The 26,466-nt window shown below is 44.4% G+C and overlaps 1 protein-coding gene across 2 annotated transcripts in view; it reads right to left on the bottom strand.

The window, feature by feature from the left end:
- nr1i2 (nuclear receptor subfamily 1, group I, member 2) overlaps window positions 1-26,466 on the bottom strand; it is a 46,214-nt gene that overhangs the window by 11,637 nt on the left and 8,111 nt on the right. For both annotated transcript variants that reach the window (XM_066686164.1, XM_066686165.1), the window contains exons 2-6: window positions 20,926-21,110; window positions 17,890-18,020; window positions 11,682-11,851; window positions 9,277-9,551; window positions 7,218-7,363 (exon numbers count right to left, since the gene is read on the bottom strand). In XM_066686164.1, coding sequence (XP_066542261.1) covers window positions 7,218-7,363; window positions 9,277-9,551; window positions 11,682-11,851; window positions 17,890-18,020; window positions 20,926-21,110 — 907 coding nt within the window. The remainder of the gene's footprint in view (window positions 1-7,217; window positions 7,364-9,276; window positions 9,552-11,681; window positions 11,852-17,889; window positions 18,021-20,925; window positions 21,111-26,466) is intronic.

Here is a 26,466-nt window from a genome sequence, read left to right as displayed (position 1 = left end):
GTCTGTACTCCAGCTGAAAAGCTCTATTATTCTGGTCGGTCTGATTCCTGTGGAGAAACTGTAGCACATCAGTTCCACATCATCTGTAACTGCCACTCTGTGGCTTCATTTTGGAAAAAAATATTCATAGCATCCTGGAAGCCATTTTTAAGATGAAAATTCATTTGGACTTCAAAGTAATGTACCTTTGTGATTTGGAAAAACTTTAGTGCACCAAGCGAGATAAATAACTGCTTAGAGTGCTTTTAGTGGCATGTACAAAGTCCTTGACCAGAAAATGGCTTAAAAAGGATTCACCAACGGTAAACAAACAGACAGATTCAGTTTATCACATATATATTATGGAGAGAATTACATTTACGCTGAGAACACAAACTGATGTCTTTAATGAAAACTGGTTACGTTCAGTGCCTGTAATAAGACCCAATTTTGTATGACAGGAGATGTATTCTATTTTGACTTATCATTCTTGTTGTTTCACTTGTCTATGTTTTGTCTTGAGTTTGTGAATTGTACATTTCTTTGTACAAGTTCTTTATACAGTACAAAGCCTAATAAATTGTCTCAGACTGTGGAGTAGAGACTTAGCTTCACCTTCTCCTTCAAAATGAGGAGTTAAAGATTTCCAAGTTTTATTTTAACTATCCATCAATCATTTGAAGACATTACCTACTTCTGAAAGCTGATTATATTGTTTCCATTCTTCCTCACAGCTTTTATTAACTGGCATTTATTAGAAGGAGGGGGAAATAAAGACTTTCTCATTGCATTGACACGTTAATAAAGGGATGTGGAGCTCCTACCCATCAACAAACTCTAAAGAAACAACCCAGACAGTTCTTTTTCAATCTGTTTATGTCTGAATACAGGGGATAAAAGGTGTCCGTCTGATTTTGTACTGCATGTTAGAATCTTAGAATCACTTTATTGGCCACTGTGCTGCACACAGAGGAATTTGTTCTGCACATTTAACTCAATCCGTGCAGTGAAACACATTAACACACACTAATGAACACTAGGGGGCAGTGAGCTGTGTCCGGAGCAGTAGGCAGCCCTAGCCAAGGTGCCCGTGGAGAAGTTGGGGGTTAGGTGCCTTGCTCGAGGGCACTTCAGTCATGACCTGCTCTGGGGATCGAACGAAGAAAAAAACAGTTCAAAACCAGAGTTTTTCTGCTCCTCACCCCTCACTCCCAGAATGCTGTGCAAAACTGATCTGTGGTTCATTTTCATTTAAAGGTTCAAGTGCTGAAACCTGTTATTCTGAACAAAGCTGTTTAGACAGGGCAGAACACTGCTGTGGGGTTGGACCCTTGTGGTATTTTGAGTATGTCACATGTTTCATTAAGACCCCAGAACTGTATAAACTTCAGCAATGGCGCATGTTCCAATTTTTAATGCATACATTTTTTATAGAACTCCCACCCCTTCCCTCCCTGATGCCCTCCTACCTAATAAACAGAACAGGCGGCACGGTGGCTTAGTGGTGAGCAGGTTCACCTTTCGCCTTTCAGTGCTGGGATCTTGGGTTGAAGTCCTATCTGGGTAGAGTTTCCATGTTCTCCCTGTGTCTGCGTGGGTTTCCTCCGGGTGACTGACTATGAGGAGTGTGGTGTGTTCTCCCTGTGTCTGCGTGGGTTTCCTCCAGGTGACTGTCTGTGAGGAGTGTGGTGTGTTCTCCCTGTGTCTGCGTGGGTTTCCTCCGGGTGATTGTCTGTGTGGAGTGTGGTGTGTTCTCCCTGTGTCTGCGTGGGTTTCCTCCGGGTGATTGTCTGTGTGGAGTGTGGTGTGTTCTCCCTGTGTCTGCGTGGGTTTCCTCCGGGTGACTGTCTGTGAGGAGTGTGGTGTGTTCTCTCTGTGTCTGCGTGGGTTTCCTCCGGGTGACTGTCTGTGAGGAGTGTGGTGTGTTCTCCCTGTGTCTGCGTGGGTTTCCTCCGGGTGACTGTCTGTGAGGAGTGTGGTGTGTTCTCTCTGTGTCTGCGTGGGTTTCCTCCGGGTGACTGTCTGTGAGGAGTGTGGTGTGTTCTCTCTGTGTCTGCGTGGGTTTCCTCCGGGTGACTGTCTGTGAGGAGTGTGGTGTGTTCTCCCTGTGTCTGCGTGGGTTTCCTCATGGGGCTCCGGTTTCCTCCTGGGGCTCCGGTTTCCTCCCACGGTCCAAACACATGGAGGGTAGGTGAATTGTCTTCTCTAATAACTGTCCTGGTGTGTGAATGAATGAGTGTGTATGTGAATGAATGTCTGTATGTGTGAGTGAATGTGTGTGTGGCCAGATATGGATTGGCACTCTGTCCTGGGTGAAATCTGCCATTATATATTATATATAATAATAATAATAATAATAATAATAATAATAATAAATACAAATCTTGCACTATGCAAATATAGGATGTTCAAAAAGAACATGATTTTAAATAAATTAAACAGCATCAGGTAGAAATTTGAGTTTGTTCAAATACGTAAGAACTGGCGAAAATGAAGAAAAATTTGTTCCTAGAGCTCCTAGGTGAATATTTAATTTTCTCCGGCTGTGTACGTTGTAACAGATCACTAAGCCACATAGAAGCTTTAGGTTTTCAATTTAAAATGTAGTAGAATTCTTCAATGAGCAAGGTGTGGTTGTAACCATTTTATAACTTTTTAACGTTTTGCTGTTTGAAATACCACATATGGCAGCTAAAGGGTTAGGCTGAAGTACAACTTCAAGAGATTTTGATAAGATAATGAAAAATTGTAAGCCAGTAAGTAGCTAGAGCAGGGCAAGATCAAATCATGCGAGGTAAATTAGCTGGGGTATTTCTGACATCGATTACAGTAGGAATCAATATTGGGATACATTTTGGCTAACCTCAACTTAGACAAATGTACGATGTAAAATTTTAAACTGTATTATATCTAATTTTTCAGAAGAAATACTATTATTGACTCCTCCTCTATGTTCAGTCCAAGGTCCTTCTCCCAATCTGCATTAATTCTTGCTAAGAATATATTTTTAAGTGAGGTTATGATGACATTCCTCCTTGAGAGGTTTCTAATAGGTCTTCTAACACTGATTTTAAGGGAAGGTTAGGAAATTTAGGGTCTTAGCTTTGCAAAATTAGTTACCAGAAGTTACCAGAGCCCCAGGGGAAGATGAGAAACAGGATGAAGTTTCAAGTCAACACCAGTCGTTATACGAGGTATGAACCCAGAAAATTACATTTTGTATATTTGTGGCCTAGTTATAATAACAGAGATTAATATAATAATAGAGATTTGAGAGGGTCAAACCACCTTGGAGTTTAGGTCTTTGTAATAGTTCTCTACAGATTCTGGGATGTTTACCATTCCAAATAAATTCAACAAAACTTCTATCAACAGATTAAAAGAATGATTTTGAAAGATAAAGTGGGATACACTGGAAGTGGTAGAGGAATTTAGGAAGTATCTTCATTTTAATACTATTCACTTTCCCTGCCAGAAATACGTTAAGTGACTGCCATTTCTTCAAATCTAGTTTTGTTTTCTCTAGTAGAGGAGAACAGACAGAGATCACATTTTGCATTGCAATTTCAAGACGTGATGCTAAGGCTTTAGCTAAGATTTTCACATCAATGTTAAGTAGAGATATAGGCCGATATGAACTGCATTCTATTTTATCTTATCGAGGTCAATGCTGAAGGGAGCAGACCACGAGATAACGAATCATTAAACATGTCCTATAAAAGAGGTGACAATTTATTAGAAAATGCCTGACAGAATTCTATGGGGTAGCCATCAGGACCAGGTGCTTTACCGCAGTGTGTTTATTGAATGTAATGCTTGAATCATACTGATGTTTTCCACCAGTTTGCCCAAAGAATTTAACCCACAGTAGATTGAGATCAAACAGCTTTATAATTTCCTAAAGTTATGTTTTATAAAAGTGGAATCATAAGACAGACATTCTCTTGTGGACCAGTCTGAACATGATAAGACAGGCCAGTAAAACACTGTAGTGACTTGTGTACATTAGCTGTCTCTGGAACAACATCTGCACCAACGTGTGACCTTTTTCAGAGCTGTCTTCTCATTGTACATGTCACAACAAGTCCCAGATGTAGGCTTATTTGTGTATGTCACGCTTGAGTGACAGACTCAATGCTTTTATGTTCTCTGTCGTTCCTCTGGAGAACCCTCTTTATCTCCTTCAGTGTGGCAAGAGCTTGTTAGCGCTCTCTCGCCTTCACAATCCAACTTGGTCAGGGAGCGTTAGCAGAAGGAATGGGGGTTAGAAAGCACTAATGGGAAAGTCCAATAATAATAATGATGGCTAACCTTGTAGAGGCCACTGCCATACTGACCATATACTGACCACAGTGAAGGCCAATTGATTTGACATATCTGGAGGCAAGCAACAGGAGTTAAATCTTCGTATGTTAAAGGGTTGATGGTAACCTTTAGCTGTAGGTTATAAGACGAAATGACACTGATGTAAACCTTAGGTTATAACTGACATAAATCTACATTAACACTTTTAAAAGCTTATTCCTGGAAGCAGGTTGTCAGTAAGCTGCAGTAGTCTGATCCTAGAAAATATCGCTGCTCCAAATACCATTTTTTTGGTTTTCAGAGCTTCGGCAGGGATATTCAGCAACTGTTGGGGAGTGTCTGACACCTGCTTTAAAATCCAAACCGCTTTGCTCACAGATCACTTCAGCTCATAGGCAGAGCTTCGCTCACTAAACTTAGGGCATAGTGTATGAATAGGTTCATTAAAAATCAGAGCTTTGTGGAGGGTCTAAGTTGAGGTACAAAGCTGAAAAAATGAGCTGTGGCATTTCCAGTTTATTGTTAGTAGGCTCTTAGTTTGATATTCGAGTTTGAATATGGGCGGATTGGAACATTGCACTCTTAAATATAAAGGTGCTCCAAAAGGTTCTTTGAGGGATGCCATAGAAGAACCACTTTTGGTTCCATAAAGTACCAGTTTTGCTGATATGTTTCAATGGGTAAAGAAACTTAAGACCTTAAGAATGAGTGATGGATTTTTAATGCTTTAAATGGTTCTTCACGCAGGCATTTCTCAAACAAAAATGATTCTTTAAGAAGCCAAAAGTGGTCAAATACAGATGTGTATCAAGGTATATGTCACTTAACATTAAAAGACTTAAATTGGTGTTTACTTACTACTTAAATGTAGGAGTGGTATTATGTATATAACTATAGAGATTAATAAGTTATGAAGGAGTGAGCAGTACTCTGACCAAAAGTTGGCCAAAGAAATTTACAGAAATATGCAGAAGAATAAATCTGATTCAGTCCAGTAACCAAATATATCCCAAAATACACACACAGTTAGATATGATATTGCTAGCTGTGTATTTCTTCTTGTGGAATAATGTGAAGTGAAATAATACAGAAAGATGGAAAGTCCTGCAACTAACATCTGGGGTTAAACATAGGGCTCAGCCCTTACCCAACCCCAATTCTCTAATGATCCAATACAACACCACATCTATCAGGTAGATTGCTCCCCTCAGCAGTAGTTCACTGACCTGCACTCAATTCTGCTTTCATCCTTCTCACTCATCTATTATGCTTTGGCCGTTTATGATCTGATCAACAACATTATGGTTATCATCTATCGTCGACAGTTAAGCTAAATAAGTAAAACCGTATTGGAAGATGAAAATACCCACCGGTTAAAGCAACACAAGGGACCCAGCTCATTCCCTTTATCCGTACTGAAATCACCCACTACATTACTATCTGTTTCATAAGGGTCATCAACTAGTCAACTTCAGTTTTTCACTGAGTTAAGTCAACAACACCTTCTGAAGGCTCATCATTGAAGTTTGGCATCCCAGACCCACACACCCTACAAGCTCACTTCATGGGATTACACAGAATTGTACTCACAGCCTCATTAACACTGTACTGACAGAACATTCGCAAGCAGCCTATCTCTCCCATGATGCAACACCTTCAAATCACACACTACTTTTCCCAAGTCAGTCTCAGCCCTTCTTATCCACAACCACTGACTAAATCTTTCAGCTCCCTCAGAAATGTCCTTCAAGGCTGCCCTCAGCACATGGCCTTTGAATCATAATTCAACCAGAAAAGATGTAGCTGACTTCACTACAAAACCTCTAACGCTTGTCTCTACGGGTCTAGTATGTGCCTGCCACCCACGCACTTCCACTTCGGCAACGAACTCTGTACATCTAGAACTTTTCTTTCATAAGCTCCATCAGTTTCCTCTTCAAATGGAGCTACTAGCCCTATAACAAACTATCCACTTGCTTTGTGTATAACACAATATCCGGCCCCTATGTAGCAGATTCTGCAAAGCAAAGTTGAACCTGTTAACAGCCTCCAATCTTGTGCTTGCTCCCTTGCTGCCACTTGCAAATGGCATAAGGTTAAACTCTCAACACTTCTGACTATGCCTCCATATGGAGTGACAAGCACATTTACATGCTGAGGAATTGTGGAAATAAAGTGAAAAACAGCTTATTATATAGTTTAATATCTTTTAAGGAAATATATTCAATTCATTCATTCATTCATTATCTGTAACCCTTATCCAATTCAGGGTCGCGGTGGGTCCAGAGCCTACCTGGAATCATTGGGCGCAAGGCGGGAATACACCCTGGAAGGGGCGCCAGTCCTTCACAGGGCAACACACACACATTCGCTCACACCTATGGACACTTTTGAGTCGCCAATCCACCTACCAACGTGAGTTTTTGGACTGTGGGTGGAAACCGGAGCACCCAGAGGAAACCCACGCAGACACAGGGAGAACACACCACACTCCTCACAGACAGTCACCCGGAGGAAACCCACGCAGACACGGGGAGAACACACCAACTCCTCACAGACAGTCACCTGGAGCGGGAATCGAACCCATAACCTCCAGGTCCCTGGCGCTGTGTGACTGCAACACTACCTGCTGTGCCACCGTGCCGCCCGCAAATATATCCAATCTATATCCAAATTAACAGAAAATGTTTCCCTGAGACCAGTCTCTCAACTTTGCACTCTCAGAAGTATTTTTTTTTTTAATAATTTAAGTGTTAAAGTCACTTGTAATGTACCTGTACACTTCTATCAGAAAGAATTCATTCAGAAAATCTTTTCATGTAAACATAGTCATTGTCATTTGGGTGCTTTTTGGGCTTGGTGCAGTACAAACCACTCTCAGAATGTACATAGTAATGTGGTTTGTTCAAATGTGTAAAACTGAATTCACTCACCACGCACGGCGTCGTCCATGCAGTACTCCAGCGTGCCACATTCCCATATCCCTTTGTTCACATTAAAGGTTATGTTGAAGCGCATCTGTACAATCTCAAATGTGGCACCCTTCAGCAGTGAAATCTGGTCCTCCATGGCAAGAGCCCTGAAAAAATATATCAGTGAAATATATCATTGTGGGAAAATAAAAATAAAGAATGCACTCTGCACAACCCAAAAGAAAACAACATTACAACTGCTATTTTGAAAATAACTTAAAATAAAATTTAAAAATGTACATGCCAGTTAAACAAATTTGAGCCATCACAGGGAAACAAATGGGAGGACATAATCTTATGTTTGGGTTCTCTTTAACTCTGATTACAGGATAGCGAATATGAAGAGTTGCAGTTGTGTAAAATAATTTTGTACTTCCTGACAACCAGGGCGGTAAAACAAGTGGATAATCCCCTGCTGTGCCAACTGCAGCCCGAGAATCTGTTTGTCTATGTTTCAGACCCCACTGTCAGAATCTGGCAGAGCCACACTTTGGCCACTGCATTTTCCTAGACAGACAACCCAGCTTCTGTCTCGCAATGGGACAACCCCGTTTGTGGGGGGGCTGTTGTTGGCCAGTCACCTGTCCTATTGGGAAAACATGAATACAGACCAGTGGGTTACCCCCATCATGTTGGAAGGGTAAAGACTACAGTTCAGTCACCAGCCTCTTCGTTCTCGCCCAAAGGTCACAAATGTTCAAGACCCAGTTTGGGCTTTCATGCTCTCTCAAGAAGTCAATTGCCTCCTGGCAAAAGGTTCAGTAGAGGTGGTGGACCCTCACAACCAGAGTCCTGTGTCCAATTCTAGACCTCCGTTAGTTAAACAAATACTTGAAAGTGTTGCCCTTCCACATGATTCACACAGTTTCGGTTCTCTTTGCTCCAGGGTGGCTATGGGCTGAATTCCCTCACGCAGAGAAGTGGTGAGCACAGATGCCTCGGATGCCTCCATCATGGGGTGGGGAACAACTTGCCACTACAGATGGGTATAATGTGGGATGGCCCTAGAGCACATGAACATCCTCAAGTTGAAACAGTACGATTAGCACTGAAGGATTTCCTGCCTGTCCTGCAAAATCGGTGTTGAGTTTTTTTTTTGTTCCTTACTTTGAACCAGCAGAAGAAGCCACTCTGAGATGGCTGTCATTTAAAACTGCGCTGATGCTTGCTGTGTCTACAGCAAGGCTCTCACACTGGCTTGTGGCAGCCATCAGTATGGCTTTCGAGAATGCCAAAGGTTCCATGCCTGCATTGGCCACAGGGCTGCCTGAGAAGGGGTTTCCATTGCCAACATATGTGCAGCAGCCACCTGGTCTTCTCCATGTACTTTCCCCAGGTTCTACAGTATTAATGTAGCTGCTTCTACTGGCTAAGAAAAAAACATGTCCACAGCATGGGCTGTAGTTGAGCACTCCTCGTTATTGTCTGTGGGCATAAGCCATCCAATTGTTGTACCGCCCTGGAGGTCAGGAAATATGAAGCATAATGCTGGTTATGAATGTAACCATGGTTCCTGGTCACTTGGAGTGGGAGGGAATTGCGAATGAGGGTCGAGCTTTTATATGCTCACTGTGTAACTCGTTATGTCATACATGACTGTTTGGTATTTATATTCTCTGTCATTGGTTATCCATTGGTTGTACGGCCCTGGCGATCATCCACTACTCACATAACCATGGTTATATTTGTAACCGGCGTTGATTTTGTATGTGAAAATATGTGAGCTCTATAGAGAACATATATATAATGCACAATTTTGTACTGAAACATTACCAAGAAAAAAATTTGGACATAAAATTTAAATTTTGCAAAAGTTTAGACCTAAAGTTTAGACTCCATAAAATATGTTTTAAAAGCATGTTAAATTCAGCAAATCAATATAAATACTATATTTAATTAAGAATTAAGAATTTGTTCACTTATTTTCCCTTCAAATAATAAGAGAAGTAATTTGAGTAAAAGTAAAAGACCAGGATGTGTCTAAGTATTTGGATACAGCTGTATATTACTGTAGAACCACCTGAAAGGTTTAAGAGCCTTGGCGAAGTTGATGACGTTCTGAATCATGTAAGTGGTCAGGTCAATGATGTGAGGGAGATTTGTAAAAATGTTCTTTTCCTTCTTCTTGTTCTCCACTTCCTCTGTTTGGCAGTCGCTAGAGGAAGGGCAGACGCGAGGGAGCAATTTCACCACTGGTTCTCTGGCCCACTCCGTGCCTGTGTTTTCAGAAGAATGTCCTGATCCGCTGGACTCCTGAGAGCCCTCAGCCATTGAGTTCTGATCACGGTCGAGTGGCTGTGAAGGTCACACATAAAACACAGGAGAAAAACACATGAGAGGGATGTGAAGACTCAATGGAGCTCATTCTCGAAACATGAGCCAAAATATTTTCAGACAGATCTGCCTTAAGAACTTTATAGTGTGTTTCTAGACAATACATGTTTATGATTTATTAGCTGAATAATGACTCGGTTGGTAGTTAACAATTGAAATACATTACTTTGTATTTGTGCAACATTTCAAAACAAGCTTTGAGGAGGGAGAGCAATCCCATGCTGTTCCCAAACCTGTGCAGGTGCAGTCCGTGCTTGGCTCCTTGGAAATTTTTTGACATTCATGGGCGAGGATAATTGTAATGGTCTGTTAACTGTAGAAAATATGCCCATTGTCCCAAGCTACAAACATCTGGTATTCACTAACATACACATGTTCAAAACAACCAAAAATATTTAGCATTCAATTCAGGAGTCTACCAGAAAAGTTTTCAGAATATCTTTTTATCCAGAAATTATGCTCGGTTTGGCCCAATGTTCTTCAGCTAGCACAGAGACCAGAACTGAATGTCACAGGGTATTTACATATTCTTGATGCACACGGCATAACGTGACAAAAAACGTCTTTTTTTTTTTATCATTATTAAACTCTGTATTAAATGGGCAATGTCAATTAAAATATAGTTAGTTTCATAAAGACAATAAAAACAGTATAGGCTTTACATCCATTTGACTCTACCAAATGGATTGTGTTTCTATCACTTCACAGATTATTTGTGTGAAGTTTATGTGTTTGTGTGTGTGTGTGTGTGTATGACTGGCTGAGAGGCATTTCATTCATTCACTATCTGTAACCCTTATCCAGTTCAGGGTCGGTGGGTCCAGAGCCTACCTGGAATCATTGGGCGCAAGGCAGGAACACACCCTGGAGGGGGCACCAGTTCTTCACAGGGCAACACAGACACACACATTCACTCACACCTACAGACACTTTTGAGTTGACAATCCACCTACCAACGTGTGTTTTTGGACTCACCACACTCCTCACAGACAGTCACCCGGAGGAAACCCTCGCAGACACAGAGAGAACACACCACACTCCTCACAGACAGTCACCCAGAGGAAACCCACGCAGACACAGGGAGAACACACCGCACTCCTCACGGAAGAAACCCACGCGGACACAGAGAGAACACACCACACTCCACACAGGCAGTCACCCGGAGGAAACCCACGCAGACACAGGGAGAACACACCACACTCCTCACGGAGGAAACCCACTCAGACACAGGGAGAACACACCGCACTCCTCACAGAAGAAACCCATGCGGACACAGGGAGAACACACCACACTCCTCACAGACAGTCACCCGGAGCGGGACTCGAACCCACAACCTCCAGGACCCTGGAGCTGCGTGAATGTGATGCCTACCTGCTGCACCACCGTGCCGTCCCCATCAAATAAAATAAAATCAAATTTATTTGTATAGCGCTTTTTACAACTGATGTCACAAAGCAGCTTCACAGAATTCCAATAAGACAAAGATTTGACATGAAATGTAAAAATCCCCAGCTGAGCAAGGCCAGGGGCGACAGTGGCATGGAAAAACTCCCTCAGATGAGGAAGAAACCTTGGGAGGAACTAAGGCTCACAAGGGGTGACCCATCCTCCTCTGGTCAATCTACTGGTAACAGTGAGAACTTCAGTGTAGGGGCAGCTCCAAGACACTTGGTGGTGGCTGGAGCGTGGGCAGCTGGTCTGAAGCATGGAGCAGGAGCTTGACAGTCATCCATCAGTGTCCAGACGGACAGGTGGGGGTTGTTTACTCGGAAAAAGGTCGGTAATCACTGAAAACTGGATTATGAATTCTTTGCTGCATTTAAAAAAAAGTGCCTTGAATTTACACAATTCCTTCATGGCTGTGCCTGAATATTTTGCTAAAAGCATAAATAAAACAAAATTAAAGAGTTGGTGTCGGTACCTCAACACTCTACCTTCCTCAAAACTACATGACTTTATATATAGCATTAAATGCTGTGGCTGAAAATAAATAAATAAACAAACAATCAATCAATCAATCAATCACAGTGAGCTTGAGAAGGAGTAGTGGTCAAGGAAAGATACAAAAGTTCTAAGGGTTGAAATGCTGACCCGGAATTGGTTGAAGTCGCAGTAGCTCACGTTGTATGTTTTCCTGTGTGCTTCTAGCAGCTCCTGGATTACAGATTCCTGTTGCTCTGAGAGAACCACAGGCTCCTCAGCCATCCTCTTCCTCCGGATCAGCATCCTTCGCTTCTCCACAGCTTCATCTGACATGATCACTGACCCCACCCCCGCCACACAAAGAAAAACATATTAGTTCTCTCTTCAGCAATAGAAAGAGCAGAAAAAAAACATCCTCTAAACAAAGACCAATCAGCCCCCTCCTTGCTTTTACAAATGGTCAGACTGCAAATACTGAACACAAGAGACTATTCTATCTATTAGCATTTGCAGCTAGACTTTCCCCGTGAATAAGTTTTATATGCTTCACTCCTCAGTGGGCACAGTCCACATTTTCAGATCCTAACTTGTGGCATATTGGAATTACACTGTCATATTTCTAAAAGCATATTTTTCCTAGACAGGCATAGGTCTCTTCCATTTTAATGTGATAAAATGTCTTCATGTAACTTTGCCATTTATTTACATATTTATTTCTCTGATGTTGCAGCGAGTGGTGAGGCCTGGGGAGGGTGATAATTTGGGGTTTTCATTAGTTGTCAGTTATAATCATCAAATTAAAAGAAATAAACACTTGAAATCTATCAGTCTGTGTGTAATGAATGAGTATAATATACAACTTTCACTTTTTTGAATGGAATTACTGAAAAAAAAACTACTTTTTCATGATCTTCTAATTTTATGACCAGCACCTGTGTATATGACATACATGTGTGTTATATAACATCTTTCCTGCAAAGTAGCTACAACTCACGAGGTGCAAAATCAAATTGCTTTGTAGTGCCTGAATGAACCGTTTTATGCTCCGTATGGGTCCCCCACATAGGAGTAAACTCCTGAATCTCCTATCACTGAATCTGTGATACCTCCAGACCACTAGCTGTCGTAAGAGCTGTTTCATAAATATCAGAATAAGGAATCATTGGAGAAAATTTAACTGCCTTCAGGAACTAAACCAGGTCAGGTATTGATGCTGGATGATTAGTTCTGGATCACAGACGCCACTTCAGATCATCCCAAATGTATCGGGACTGGACAGAGCTCCACGATTCCACTGTTTCACTGTTCCACAGCTCAATGTTAAAGAAGTTTAAACCAATACATGGCACCCTTTTTCACATCTATGTCCATAATATGTGCTGAATTCACTAATAACAAAGAGTGTCTAGAAACGGTTTATGCTGCTCTCCGGCATCTTCTACATATTGTTATTAAACACTGCAGCTTTTACCAGAAACCACATGCTTATAGAATTACAAAAAAGAAATGAAAGATGGAAACTAATTAAAAAGCAGGATACCATTTTCAGCACTTCCTCGCCATGGTCGACAAACTTACAAACTCACCCACACCAATGGACCCTGAATTAGTATCAACTGAGAGATGTAATGAATCAGGAAAATCACTAGCTTCTTGTCTATAAACATCAGTCCAGGTTCCGGTCTAATCACAGCACTGAGACTGCTCTAATCAAGGTAATTAATGACATTCGCTTAAATACGGAGGATCGAAAGGTATCTCATCTATTACGTCTTGACCTTAGTTCTGCCTTTGATACCATTAACCATATGATTCTTATAGATAGACTCGCAAACTGGGTTGGATTCTCAGGAACAGTCCTAAAGTGGTTTGTTTCTTACCTGGAAGGCAGGAACTACTTTGTAGAAATAGAAAATAATATTTCAGAGAACATGCCAGTGACCTGTGGTGTCCCCCAGGGCTCTATTCTTGGTCCACTTTTATTTAATTTATACATGCTTCCTCTTTGCCAGATTCTACAGGTCTATGGGCTGTCCTATCACAGCTGTGCAGATGATACTCAGATTTACATGGCTCTGTCCCCAAACGACTCTGGTCCAGTTGACTCATTAAGCAAGTGCCTTGAACACATCGCTAACTGGATGGGACACAATTTTCTGCAGCTGAATAAAGATAAAACTGAGATTATTCTATTTGGGAATAGCACTGAGAGACAAAGATTGGCTGTGTATCTGGACTCGAGAGCCCTCAAATCTAAAGAACTGGCTCGCAACCTTGGTGTATTAATGGACTCAGATCTTAGTTTTAGTCTCATATTAAAGCGGTTACTAGATCAGCATTTTACCATCTTAAGAACATCAGTAAGATTAGAGATTTTCTGACTAAACCAGAGCTGGAGAAACTTATCCATGCCTTTATTTCTAGCATTGATTACTGTAATGGTCTCTTAACTGGACTTTCAAAAAACACAATTAAACAAAATTAAAGAAATCAGCTGATTCAAAATGCAGCTGCCAGAGTCTCACTCGGAGCAAAAGAAGAGATCACCCCCCACCCCACCCATCCTCACACTGGATACCAGTCTGTTACAGAATAGATTTTAAGGTGTTATTACTGGTCTATAAATGTCTAAATGGGGTAGGACCAGTGTATTTATCAGATCTGCTACAAAGATATGAGCCGAGCAGAGCTTTAGGAACTAGAGTTAGTCCTGCCTCGGGTCAAAACTAAACATGAAGAGGCAGTGTTTAGCTTCGGCGCCGCTCTTAAATGGAACCAGCCGACTGAGAACATTAGAAGAGCCCCGACTTTAGACACTTTTAAATCAAGACTTGAAACATTCCTGTTTGAGCAGCTACAGCTCAGTTTAAAACATTCTTCACTTTTACTTCTGTAACGGCATTTTATTTCTTTTCTTTTATTGTAATTTTAAATTGTTTTAATCATTATCATGCTGTCTTTTACTATTTTTATGCATCTTCATTTTTTTAATGGAATTTTATGATTTCATTCTTGCTTTTAATTGAACTGTTTTTCTGTCACGCCTTCGTCCTGTCATGTCTGTTGTCCCCGGCCATGTGCTTTTAGCACATGGCTATGTTTTGTTTATGTCCTTGTCTCCGCCCTCGTCCCGCCTCTGTTCCGCCGCCTCGTCTGTCATTTGTTAACCCGTCCCCTCGTGTTAGTATTTAAGCCCTCTTGTCTCGTGTCCTGTTTGTCGTTCATTCACATTCTCATTTCTCCTTCGTCATGTCGGTCATGTTATCTGTCTGTCTCCGTAGTTTCCCTCGTCGTCGTTTCGTTTCCCAGTCTAGTCTGTCTCTGTGATAGTTTCGTTTCATTACGTGTTTTGTTGTTTCCTTTGTATCTTGTTTTGCTTTTTTTAAAAGTTTTGCTTTATTAAACTGTCCGCGTTTTAGCAAATGCGTCCGCCTCAGTCAGTCCGCTCCGTGATTCCTGACAGAATGAACGACCGCAAGGACGCAGCTAGCGCGGATTATTACCTCAAAGGGTGTGCCGTTCGCCGGACTCCATTCTGCACAGGCCCCAAAGATCCTGTGGGGGAGGCTTTGAAAGCGGCCTCGGAATGGAGTCGCCGGCTCCAGCTCCTGCCTGGCGCTGTTCCGGATCCTATAGCGGAGGAGTCGACTCGGGAATCGAGTAGTTGCGCCAGCGGGAGTCGAAAGAGTCGGCGGAAGAAGCGTGCTGGAGTTCCCCCCTCGCTGGAGGATTACCCCCTCAGGTCCGGGGAAATTTTTGGGGGGGCGTTAAGGGTAGGGGCTGTTAGCCTCACCTCCGTAGCTCTGAGGTCGGAGGCTAATAGGGGCGCACCTCGAGGGGATCTAATGGGTGCGCCTGTGAAACCCCCTAAACCCTTTACAGCTCCAGCGCGAGCCCGGCGAGCAGCACAAACCCCTGTTCTCGAGAGCGCGGCGCGCCTCTCCTGTCTTCGTGAGCGCGACGCGCGCCTCTCCTGTCTTCATGGACGACGTCGCAGGTTCCCCTGCCTCCGTGGACGACGTCGCAGGTTCCCCTGCCTCCGTGGACGACGTCGCAGGTTCCCCTGCCTCCGTGGACGACGTCGCAGGTTCCCCTGCGTGATGGCGGCACCCGCCGCTCCAGTCTCCGTGATGGCGGCACCCGCCGCTCCTGTCTCCGTGACTATGGCGGCACCCGCCGCTCCTGTCTCCGTGACTATGGCGGCACCCGCCGCTCCTGTCCCCGTGACTATGGCGGCACCCGCCGCTCCTGTCCCCGTGACTATGGCGGCACCCGCCGCTCCTGTCCCCGTGACTATGGCGGCACCCGCCGCTCCTGTCCCCGTGACTATGGCGGCACCCGCCGCTCCTGTCCCCGTGACTATGGCGGCACCCGCCGCTCCTGTCCATGTCCGTAGGTCGGCCCGAAGGACTTCGGGGCCGATCCCCAGAACTGTGCCCAGGCTGGTTCCTCAGACTGCCCCACAGACATTAGCCAGTCCTGGGCACCCCCCTGTTATATTGGTTCCCTTGTCTTTCCCTGTCTTGGTTCCTGTCTCTGTCCTTGTCCCAGTACCCGTGTCAGCCTTTGTCTCTGTCCCTGTACCTGTTACTGTATTCATGTCTGTCCCCGTAAACGTCTTGGTCCCTGTTCCCCTGTCAAGTCCAGTCCAGTCCACTGTCAGTCCTGTCCAGTCCCCGTTTCAACCCTCTGTCTTGTCCCCATTCCAACCCTTGGTCCCGTCTCCTGTCCAGTCCCCTGTCAGTCCTGTCTAGTCCCTGTTTCAACCCTCTGTCTTGTCTCACGTCCAGTTCCCGTATCCGTCCCATGTTCAGTCCCCTGTCTTGTCTCCAGTCTGTCCCGTCTCTGTTTCAGTCTAGTGTCTTGTCACCTGTCCTGTCTTCTGTCCAGTCACATACCCCTGTCCAGTCTAATGTTCCTATCCTGTCCAGTGTCTTGTCCCCTGTCTCGTCACCAATCTCTGCTCCCGTCCATTCCCAGCACCCAGTCCTATCATCAGTCCCGTCTCCATTCCAGTCCCCTGTTCTGTCACCTGTCCATGTCCAGTCTTCTGTCCTCAAACGTGTCCAGTCTCCGTATCCGTCCCACGTTCAGTCTTGTCTCCAGTCCAGTCTCCTGTCAATTCCCATGTGTCCACTCCTGTCCTGTCCAGTCCGTCCTCGTCTCTTGTTGCCCCCCTTTGTCAGTCACCTGTCATGTCCCATGTCCCGTCTCGTATATTCGGTCCTGTTGTGTCCCCAGCTCCAGTGTCTGTTCCCGTATTGTCCTGAGTCCTGTCACCCGTTGGTTTGTTGTCCTGTCTTGTTTTCCGTGCCCTCTCCTGTGCCAGCTCCTGGGGGGTTTAGGAGTACGCGCCCGGGAGTTGCGCGTTCTTGGGGGGGGGCATCTGTCACGCCTTCGTCCTCTCATGTCTGTTGTCCCCGGCCATGTGCTTTTAGCACATGGCTATGTTTTGTTTATGTCCTTGTCTCCGCCCTCGTCCCGCCTCTGTTCCGCCGCCTCGTCTGTCATTTGTTAACCCGTCCCCTCGTTATCTGTCCAGGTGTGTCTCGTTTGTGTTAGTATTTAAGCCCTCTTGTCTCGTGTCCTGTTTGTCGTTCATTCACATTCTCATTTCTCCTTCGTCATGTCGGTCATTTTATCTGTCTGTCTCCGTAGTTTCCCTCGTCGTCGTTTCGTTTCCCAGTCTAGTCTGTCTCTGTGATAGTTTCGTTTCATTACGTGTTTTGTTGTTTCCTTTGTATCTTGTCTTTGTTTTGCTTTATTAAACTGTCCGCGTTTTAGCAAATGCGTCCGCCTTTTCTCTGTAAAGCGCTTTGAATTGCTCTTATATGAAAGGTGCTCTATAAATAAACTTGCCTTGCCTTGTAGAACAAATGTATTTTTCCACTCTGAAGGCTTAGTCAAATCCAGGAATAAGACTGGTGATGTGGTCAGGTTGAAACATCCTCACAGTCATAAAATTTAAAAAAATCTCATCGCATCACAATGATGCACAGTGATGCATATCCCACAGGTTTCTTCTTGTAGCACTGCTTTGAAAAGACTGCCCTTCCCCTCAGACAACATTCCTCAAAGGGTAGTCTGCCCAACTCTAAGTGCTGACTAAATTTACAATAGCATTTCAAACTCAAGTCCTAAAACAAACCCAATTATTAGCTATGCCCAAATTATTCCCAATTAAACCCAATTATTCATTTCCCAAACATTGATGTGTCTCCTAGTTGGTGACTTTCTTTATCGATTAAATGATGTGGCTCCTAGCCATGCTGAGGTAGAAAACTGACCAAATCCTTTACCAACAAGCAGAAGTCCATACCGTATGAGAGTGTCTGAATGAAGGGAGTTGTGCCTTCAATGTTTGAGAAATACTCACACTCCTTGAGCATTCCAATAGAGAGACATTTCTGCAGTCGGCAGAACTGGCACTGGCGCCGATTGCTCTTGGTGATGGTGCAGTTGCTTTGGAACGGACAGCGGAATTTGGCCGGTCCCTTCATGGCTCGTCTGGAAAACACACATAACCTTCTCCATGTACTTTAAGTTGTTTCCAGACTATTGGAGTACAGTGTGTGTGTGTTTTCATATATGTGAGGGTAAACGTTCACACTCTGCCATTAAACATATAATCACCTAATGTGCTGGTACAACATAAAACAGGGCAATGGAGGAAAACATTTTGTAACCAAGCATATAGATATTACAGCAGAAAGAAAGACCAAAGACAAACACCAGCAGTATGAAGAAAGATAGAATGTTAATTCTTCAAACAGTGAGTCTTAGTCTTTTACTCAGTCAGTCAGTGTCAGGGCTTTTCAGTCACTCATGTATGTCATTAAAGTCAACAACTACAATTACCGGGAAACGCTTTCCTCTCTGGTTTGTTATGTCTAGTTTATTTAACTTGTCTGTACATTTTTATTCACTATTTGAATTACTACAGGCACTCATTTATAATTTGAGTTGTTTAGTGTCAGAAGGACTGGCGCCCCCTCCAGGGTCTGTTCCTGCCTTGTGCTCAGTGACTCTGGGTAGGGTCCGCACCCACCACCGCCCTGAACTGGATAAGGGTCACAGACAATTAATGAATGTTTACTTTCAAGCTACAGAAAGTAGATATGACCCACCTATGGAGCAGGAATAGAACAATATCCTCATGTTGGCTCATGCTTTTCAATGTTTGGAGTCTCTCTGTTGTTTAAAATCCTTTAGATGCAGTTTCTCTGCTGTGATCAGAGAGAGACAAAGCCTAGCATACCGGACAGTTTTTTACCCATTTAAAGACATTGGGTCTTCATATAAACATTAGACCGGTCTCAAGCACAAACAGACTAGAGTGCTAGCAAATCACCCTCAGAATTTGATTTACAATATATATACATATATATATTATTAAAAACATGTTTGTCACTTTTAAATCTGTATGTATAAAGTTTCTGAGCAACCAATGCTGGATATATGCCCATGAATAAAGCTCTGAAAATGAAGACAATATAGTGAATCTTCAGTTTATCTGATTATATAAATGTAGTGAATGCACATCAAACTAGATAAATACCACTAAACAATTATAAAACATGGATAAATAAAATCTGCAATGACAGCAAATATATTTCTTCTCTGCCCGTATTAGAAAAGAGACCCTGCACTTACAGGGTCCAGCTGCATGTGTGACGTCTTGCAGGAAACAGCCTCGCCAACATACATTTACAAATGACGTGTCAGTGGGTGGCTTCTGAAAAGCACTCTGATCAAATTCACACACAACCACTAAAGGCTTAAACGCCTTCTCTTGATCTTATGCACCATTCCCTGTTCTTATCTGAATCCTGTGATTCTTGCTGATGGAAGCGTGAGGACTGTGGGCACTGTATTTTAAAAGAATCAACTGAAATGACAGATGTGTGCTGAAAGTCTTCTTAGTCATTTTCCTTTTTTTTTTCCCTCTCCCATTTTCATGCCCTGGACATGGACATACACTGATCAGCCATAACATTAAAACCACATAGTATGTAGACATTGTGTAGATTGTCTTTTTGCCATTGAAACAGCTCTGTCATCCACAGCAGCATGTCCTTTAGCCGTGTAAACTGTGTGATGGGGTCTCAACCAGTGGTGTGTTCTCCCTGTGTCTGCGTGGGTTTCCTCTGGGTGACTGTCTGTGAGGAGTGTGGTGTGTTCTCCCTGTGTCTGTGTGGGTTTCCTCCAGGTGAGTGTCTGGGAGGAGTGTGGTGTGTTCTCCCTGTGTCTGCGTGGGTTTCCTCCGGGTGACTGTCTGTGAGGAGTGTGGTGTGTTCTCCCTGTGTCTGTAAGGGTTTCCTCCGGGTGCGCCGGTTTCCTCCCACGCTCCAAAAACACCCGTTGGTAGGTGGATTGGAGACTCAAAAGTGTGCATAGGTGTGTGTGAGTGAGTGAATGTGTGAGTGTGTGTTGCCCTGTGTAGGACTGGCGCCCCCTCCAGGGTGTGTCCCTGCCTTGCGCCCAATGATTCCATGTAGGCTCTGGACCCACTGCCGCCCTGAACTGGATAAGAGTTACAGACAATGAATGGATGAATGAATGAATAAATGAACTGGCCATAGAGTTCCTCTCATTAAAGCTTAGGCCATGTGATACAGTACAGTAGAAATAGGAATGGACACATTTTAAGAATTCCATGAATCTGAAAAAAATACAAAGTTTAATTGTAACTGATTTATTTTTTTGATTTCTCAATTAACATAAAAAATCAGCACACCAGATGTGTAAAGAAGTAAAAAGTCATTACTGGAACAAAACCGTCCACCTCCATTTTTACCCACAAACATCATCTTGACAAAACTAGAACACAGGGTGCCCTTGATATTATGTACATTTTTTAGGATGAACTGAAGAACATCAGGGTTTGTAAACACATTTTCTGCAGTAATAGCCTTTACTCATCTGGGAAGGAACATGAGAGTCTGTGAGAACTGGATAGCACTGAACAGCTTAAATTTAATGTTATTAATGACTGATGAACATTAATGGTCCAAAAAACACCATAGTTCCAGAGAACAAGCACAACCTGAGGCTTTCCAATAGTATACTGAGCTCCAGCCTCATTACAAAAAAAAGGGTCATGTGATCATGTGATAGCTGAACGTCACTAAGAGACCAGTTTAGAGAGATGCAGTTTCTCCAAGGACATTCTAATGAGGGATTCGCTTACAAAACACACACAGAGAGAGAGAGACAGAGAGATCCTTCTCAATCCACTTTCACAGTCACAGTGAAAACAGTATAAAATTCAGGAAATTTCTTTACCCACATCTTTCATAATGAGGCTCAGTGAAATTCTAAATGCTTTTCTATGTGGTGAAACTTATTAATTTCATTTTCCTGGCTGTTTTAAAACCTCTGCTAATGTGTGTGTTTAAATGCTTCTACACACCTGAAGAAGCCTTTACAGCCCTCACAGGTCATGGCATTAAAGTGGTATCCTGTAGCTTTGTCTCCACAAACTTGACACACTTTTGGTTCATCGTCGTCGTCTTCCACCTCCTCCCTGAAGCCCTCCTCCACTCCAGAGTCATCCAGAGGAGACCTCACCTCACTCTCACTGCTCATATTTACACACTGAGAGAGAGAGAGAGAGAGAGAGAGAGTCAGTTATTTATTTAATATATTTTCATATTTTTAAATACATTTAGACTCACCATTTCCAATAAAAATTGGAAAAATCCCAATGCTTATAAAATCAACCCTCCACCAGTTTAATTAGTTAATGTCCCTCATGCTGTGGACACTTTCAATATGGGGCCCTGAATCAAAAAGTACTACAACTGCACCATAGGGAGTGCACAAACAGGGTAATATCACTACAATGGTCTGGGAACAGCACCCGTCTCAAACACAAATATCTGTGGAAAATTGTGTGAACTGCCCAGAGATTTATTAAAACTGAGCTTCACTCCCTGAAAGACATCTAAACCAGGAGAGATCTGAAAACTGCAAAAGGATCATGAAGTATCCAAGCTACCAGAACTGGTCTGTTTACTACCTTCAGCTAGACTCACACTGTCAGATTCTCTATGTGAGATTTTCAACGTGGCCTTGACATGCAAAAGGACCAATCAAAATTCTGCTGTTTTGGTAAGATGTGTAAGAGGCAGCAATCTTTATTCACATCAGACCAGTACCAGTACAAAGCATTGCACAGAAGTGTGTATATGTGGATGTACAGATAAACAATCAGAATGCAGCTGGCAGAATCCTGATAGTGAGGGCAGATTAATGCACTATATCATATATATATATATATATATATATATATATATATATATATATATATATATATATATATATATATATAGTCTTATATATAAAAATATATAATATATAAAGTATTTTTTTATTTTTTATTTATTTTTTTTTTTTTTTAAGATTTCTAAGGACTCCTCCTTGGATCACCACCTTAACGTGGTGGGGGGGTTTGCGTGCCTGCGTGAGCCTAGGAGCTATGTTGTCGGGGGCAATAGCCCCTGGTAGGGTCTCCCAAGGGAAATTGGTCCTAGGTGATGGGCCAGACAAAGAGTGATCCATAAAGACAAGGATGAAAAAGTTAATAACATGGACACAGCCTCCCTCGCCCGGAGCAGAGTTACCGGGGCCTCACCCTGGAGCCAGGCCTGGGGGAGCGGCTCCTTGGCGAGCACCTGGTGGCCGGACTTTCACCTATGGGGTCCGGCCGGGCTTAGCCCGAAGGAGATACATGGGTCCACTCTCCCATGGGCCCACCACCTGTGGGAGAGGTAGTAATCCGGGTCGGGTGCATTGTGGATCGGGTGGCGGTCGGGGTCCCTGGCGTTCTGATCCTCGGTTACTGAAACTGGCTTTTGGAACATGGAACGTAACCTCTCTGGTGGGAAAAGAGCCTGAGCTGGTGCGCGAGGTTGAGAGGTACCGGCTAGATATTGTTGGGCTCACCTCGACACACAGTATGGGCTCTGGAACCAATCTCCTTGAGAGGGGCTGGATGCTCTTTCACTCTGGAGTTGTCCAGGGTGAGAGGCGTAAGGCAGGTGTGGGCTTACTCATAGCCCCCCGGCTTAGCGCCTGTACGTTGGGGTTTACCCCGGTGGACGAGAGGGTAATTTCCCTGCGCCTTCCGGTTGGGGAAAGGGCTCTGACTGTTGTTTGTGCTTATGCACCGAACAGCAGTTCAGAGTACCATGCCTTCTTGGGGACCCTAAAGGGAGTGCTGGAGAACACTCATTCTGGGGACTCCATTGTTCTGCTGGGGGACTTCAACGCTCACGTGGGTAATGACAGTGAGACCTGGAGGAACGGCCCCGCTGATCTGAACCCGAGTGGTGTTCAGTTATTGGATTTCTGTGCTCGTCACAGTTTGTCCATTACGAACACCATGTTCGAACACAAGTGTGTCCACAAGTACACCTGGCACCAGGACACCCTAGGCCGCATTTATAGTCGTATCATCTGACCTGCGGCCATATGTTCTGGACACTCGGGTGAAGAGAGGCGCTGAGCTGTCAACTGATCACCACCTTGTGGTGAGTTGGATCAGATGGCGGGGGAGGATGCCGGACAGACCTGGCAGGCCCAAACGTGTGCTGAGGGTTTGCTGGGAACGTTTGGCAGAGGAACCTGTCAGAAAGATCTTCAACTCCCACATCCGGCAGAGCTTCGACTGCATCCCGGGGGAGGCTGGTGACATTGAGTCCGAGTGGGCCATGTTACGGACCTCCATTGTTGAGGCGGCTGAACGGAGCTGTGGCTGCAAGGTTGTCGGTGCCTGTCGGGGTGGCAATCCCCGCACTCGGTGGTGGACACCCCGGGTGAGGGGGGCTGTCAAGCTGAAGAAAGAGTCCTATCGAGCCTGGTTGGCTCAGGGGACTCCGGAGGCAGCCGACGGGTACCGAGGAGCCAAGCGGCTCGCAGCCTCGGCAGTCGCTGAGGCAAAAACTCGGGTGTGGGAGGAGTTCGGTGAGAACATGGAAAATGACTTTCGGTCGGCCCCGAGAAGTTTCTGGCAAACCGTCAGGCGACTCAGGAGGGGAAAGCAGTTTTCCACCAACACTGTATATGGTGGGGGTGGGGAGCTGTTGACCTCGACTGGGGACGTCACCAGACGGTGGAAGGAATACTTCGAGGATCTTCTCAATCCCACCAGCACGTCTTCCGCAGAGGAAGCAGAGCTTGGGGACCCCGGGGGGGGCTCGTCTAATCACTGGGGCTGAAGTGGCCAAGGTGGTAGGGAAACTCCTTGGCGGTAGGGCCCCGGGGGTGGATGAGGTTCACCCCGGGTTCCTCAAGGCTCTGGATGTTGTGGGGCTGTCCTGGTTGACACGTCTTTGCAACATCGCGTGGACATCGGGGGCAGTGCCTCTGTACTGGCAGACTGGGGTGGTGGTTCCCCTTTTTAAAAAGGGGGATCGGAGGGTGTGTTCCAACTATAGGGGGATCACACTCCTCAGCCTCCCCGGTAAGGTCTATGCGGGGGTACTGGAGAAGAGAGTCCGACTGATAGTTGAACCTCGGATCCAGGAGGAACAATGCGGATTCCGCCCCGGTCGTGGAACACAGGACCAACTCTTTACCCTCGCTAGGATCCTGGAGGGTGCATGGGAGTTTGCTCAACCAGTCTACATGTGTTTTGTGGATCTGGAGAAGGCATTCGACCGTGTCCCTCGGGGTATTCTGTGGGGGGTGCTCAGGGAGTATGGGGTACTGGGCTCTTTGTTACGAGCTATCCAGTCCCTGTACAAACAGAGCAGGAGTCTGGTTCGTATGGCTGGCAGTAAGTCCAACTGGTTTCCAGTCGGAGTTGGACTCCGTCAGGGCTGCCGGTCACCGGTTCTGTTAACAATTTTTATGGACAGAATTTCTCGGCGTAGCCAAGGGGCATGTCCAACGGGGAGGAGGCCCCGGGGCAGACCAAGAACACGCTGGAGAGACTATATGTCTCGACTGGCCTGGGAACGCCTCGGTATACCCCCGGAGGAGCTGGAGTCGGTGGCTGGGGAGAGGGAGGTCTCGGTTTCTTTGCTCCGACTGCTTCCCCCGCGACCCGGACCCAGATAAGCGGTGGATAATGGATGGATGGATGGATGGATGGAGTTCTAAGGATATTCAGCAGCAATGCAATGATATTAGTTTTATTTATAATATTCATTCATTCATTATCTATAACCGCTTATCCAGTTCAGGGTCGTGGTGGGTCCAGAGCCTGGGAGGAAACCGGAGCACCCGGAGGAAACCCACGCAGACACAGGGAGAACACACCACACTCCTCACAGACAGTCACCTGGAGGAAACCCACGCAGACACAGGGAGAACACACCACACTCCTTACAGACAGTCACCCGGAGGAAACCCACACAGACACAGGGAGAACACACCACACTCCTCACAGACAGTCACCCGGAGGAAACCCACGCAGACACAGAGAGAACACACCACACTCCTCACAGACAGTCACCCGGAGGAAACCCACACAGACACAGGGAGAACACACCACACTCCTCACAGACAGTCACCCGGAGGAAACCCACGCAGACACAGGGAGAACACACCACACTCCTCACAGACAGTCACCCCGAGGAAACCCACACAGACACAGGGAGAACACACCACACTCCTCACAGACAGTCACCCGGAGGAAACCCACGCAGACACAGAGAGAACACACCACACTCCTCACAGACAGTCACCCGGAGAAAACCCACGCAGACACAGGGAGAACACACCACACTCCTCACAAGTTTTATTTTTGTAATATTTAATTATTATTACACACATTTCAAGAACTGAGGTATGCTAATTATCAAAACATTTCCACACCACTAATTTACAGGCGTATCTAATAATCCTGTATGCAATCATCTGAAGACCCCTGGTCAAATTACACGACGTGACCAAGTGAGAGTGAGATCAGGAACTGGCTCAAAAATGCCCTGCTACTCCTCCCTGGTGTGATGTACCCTTCATTAGGTTATTGGATCGACCTCCATGAAGCCAGAGGGTGCAGGTCCACTGTTCCAAGGCACACTGTTTCGCTTTAATTTTCTACCCCTTCAGTCAATGCGTGTTATTCAGAATGGTGAATAAAGTGTTCTAATGTGAATGTAGTGAGTAATTTTACGGAGCGTGGCGTAGAAACAGTGATCCTCCTCCATCATCACATCTCACCCCTTCTGCAGCATTATTAATAACAGGGCCAAATAATCATAATACTATAATTACTACTAAAAACGTGTGTATTGTACTGAATAAAGTAAAAAGCCATAATAAACTGTGCATTAAGGGAAAATGCTGAAGAGAGGCATGTGCAAGAGCAAAGTGCACCATAGGCAGTCACAGATTTTCTTTTTTTGTTCCACAGTGCTGTGCTCTCGGCAGGAGCATGATGTTTTGGAGAGTTGTGGAGCACTGAGAGAGTGAATAAGTGTGTGTAGTCCAGGGCACTAGTGTAACCTGCGGCGACCTCGTTAGACGTACACTCAACGTAATCGTTACTTGAAAAACTTTTTTAATTTAATTCATATTGCAGGAATTAGTTCCAATTTATGTTTTTTTATTCTATTGTTGTATTTATGTAATCTCTGTTTGGCCTTGGTTCTTGTAAATGAAAGAAAAACTAGTTTCACAACACTAATCCTGGCTGAGCTGCCCGTTTAAAAATTATGTAAAAGTCATCACCATTTGCCAAATGACCCTCATTTATTCAAGTCTATGCTGAACTATGGGCAAAGATCATTCTAGTTTAAGCAACACTGACCAAAGTTTAGAGAAATAAGTCAAAGAAATAAAACTGACAGAACAGGTCTATGCATAACAACATCTTTTTTTGGTCCTGATGGAAATAGCACACATGAACAAACAATTTTAAACCCCACCATTTCTTCTGAAAAAAGGATATTAATCACATTGCTGCTGCTAAAAGGGCACTAGCGGCAATGACTCTGGTTTT

This window comes from Hoplias malabaricus, chromosome 12 (genome assembly GCF_029633855.1).
Source record: "Hoplias malabaricus isolate fHopMal1 chromosome 12, fHopMal1.hap1, whole genome shotgun sequence".
NCBI lineage: Eukaryota > Metazoa > Chordata > Actinopteri > Characiformes > Erythrinidae > Hoplias > Hoplias malabaricus.
The sequence above is the reverse complement of the archived record's forward strand: the minus strand, read 5'-3'. Positions and strand labels throughout refer to the sequence as shown.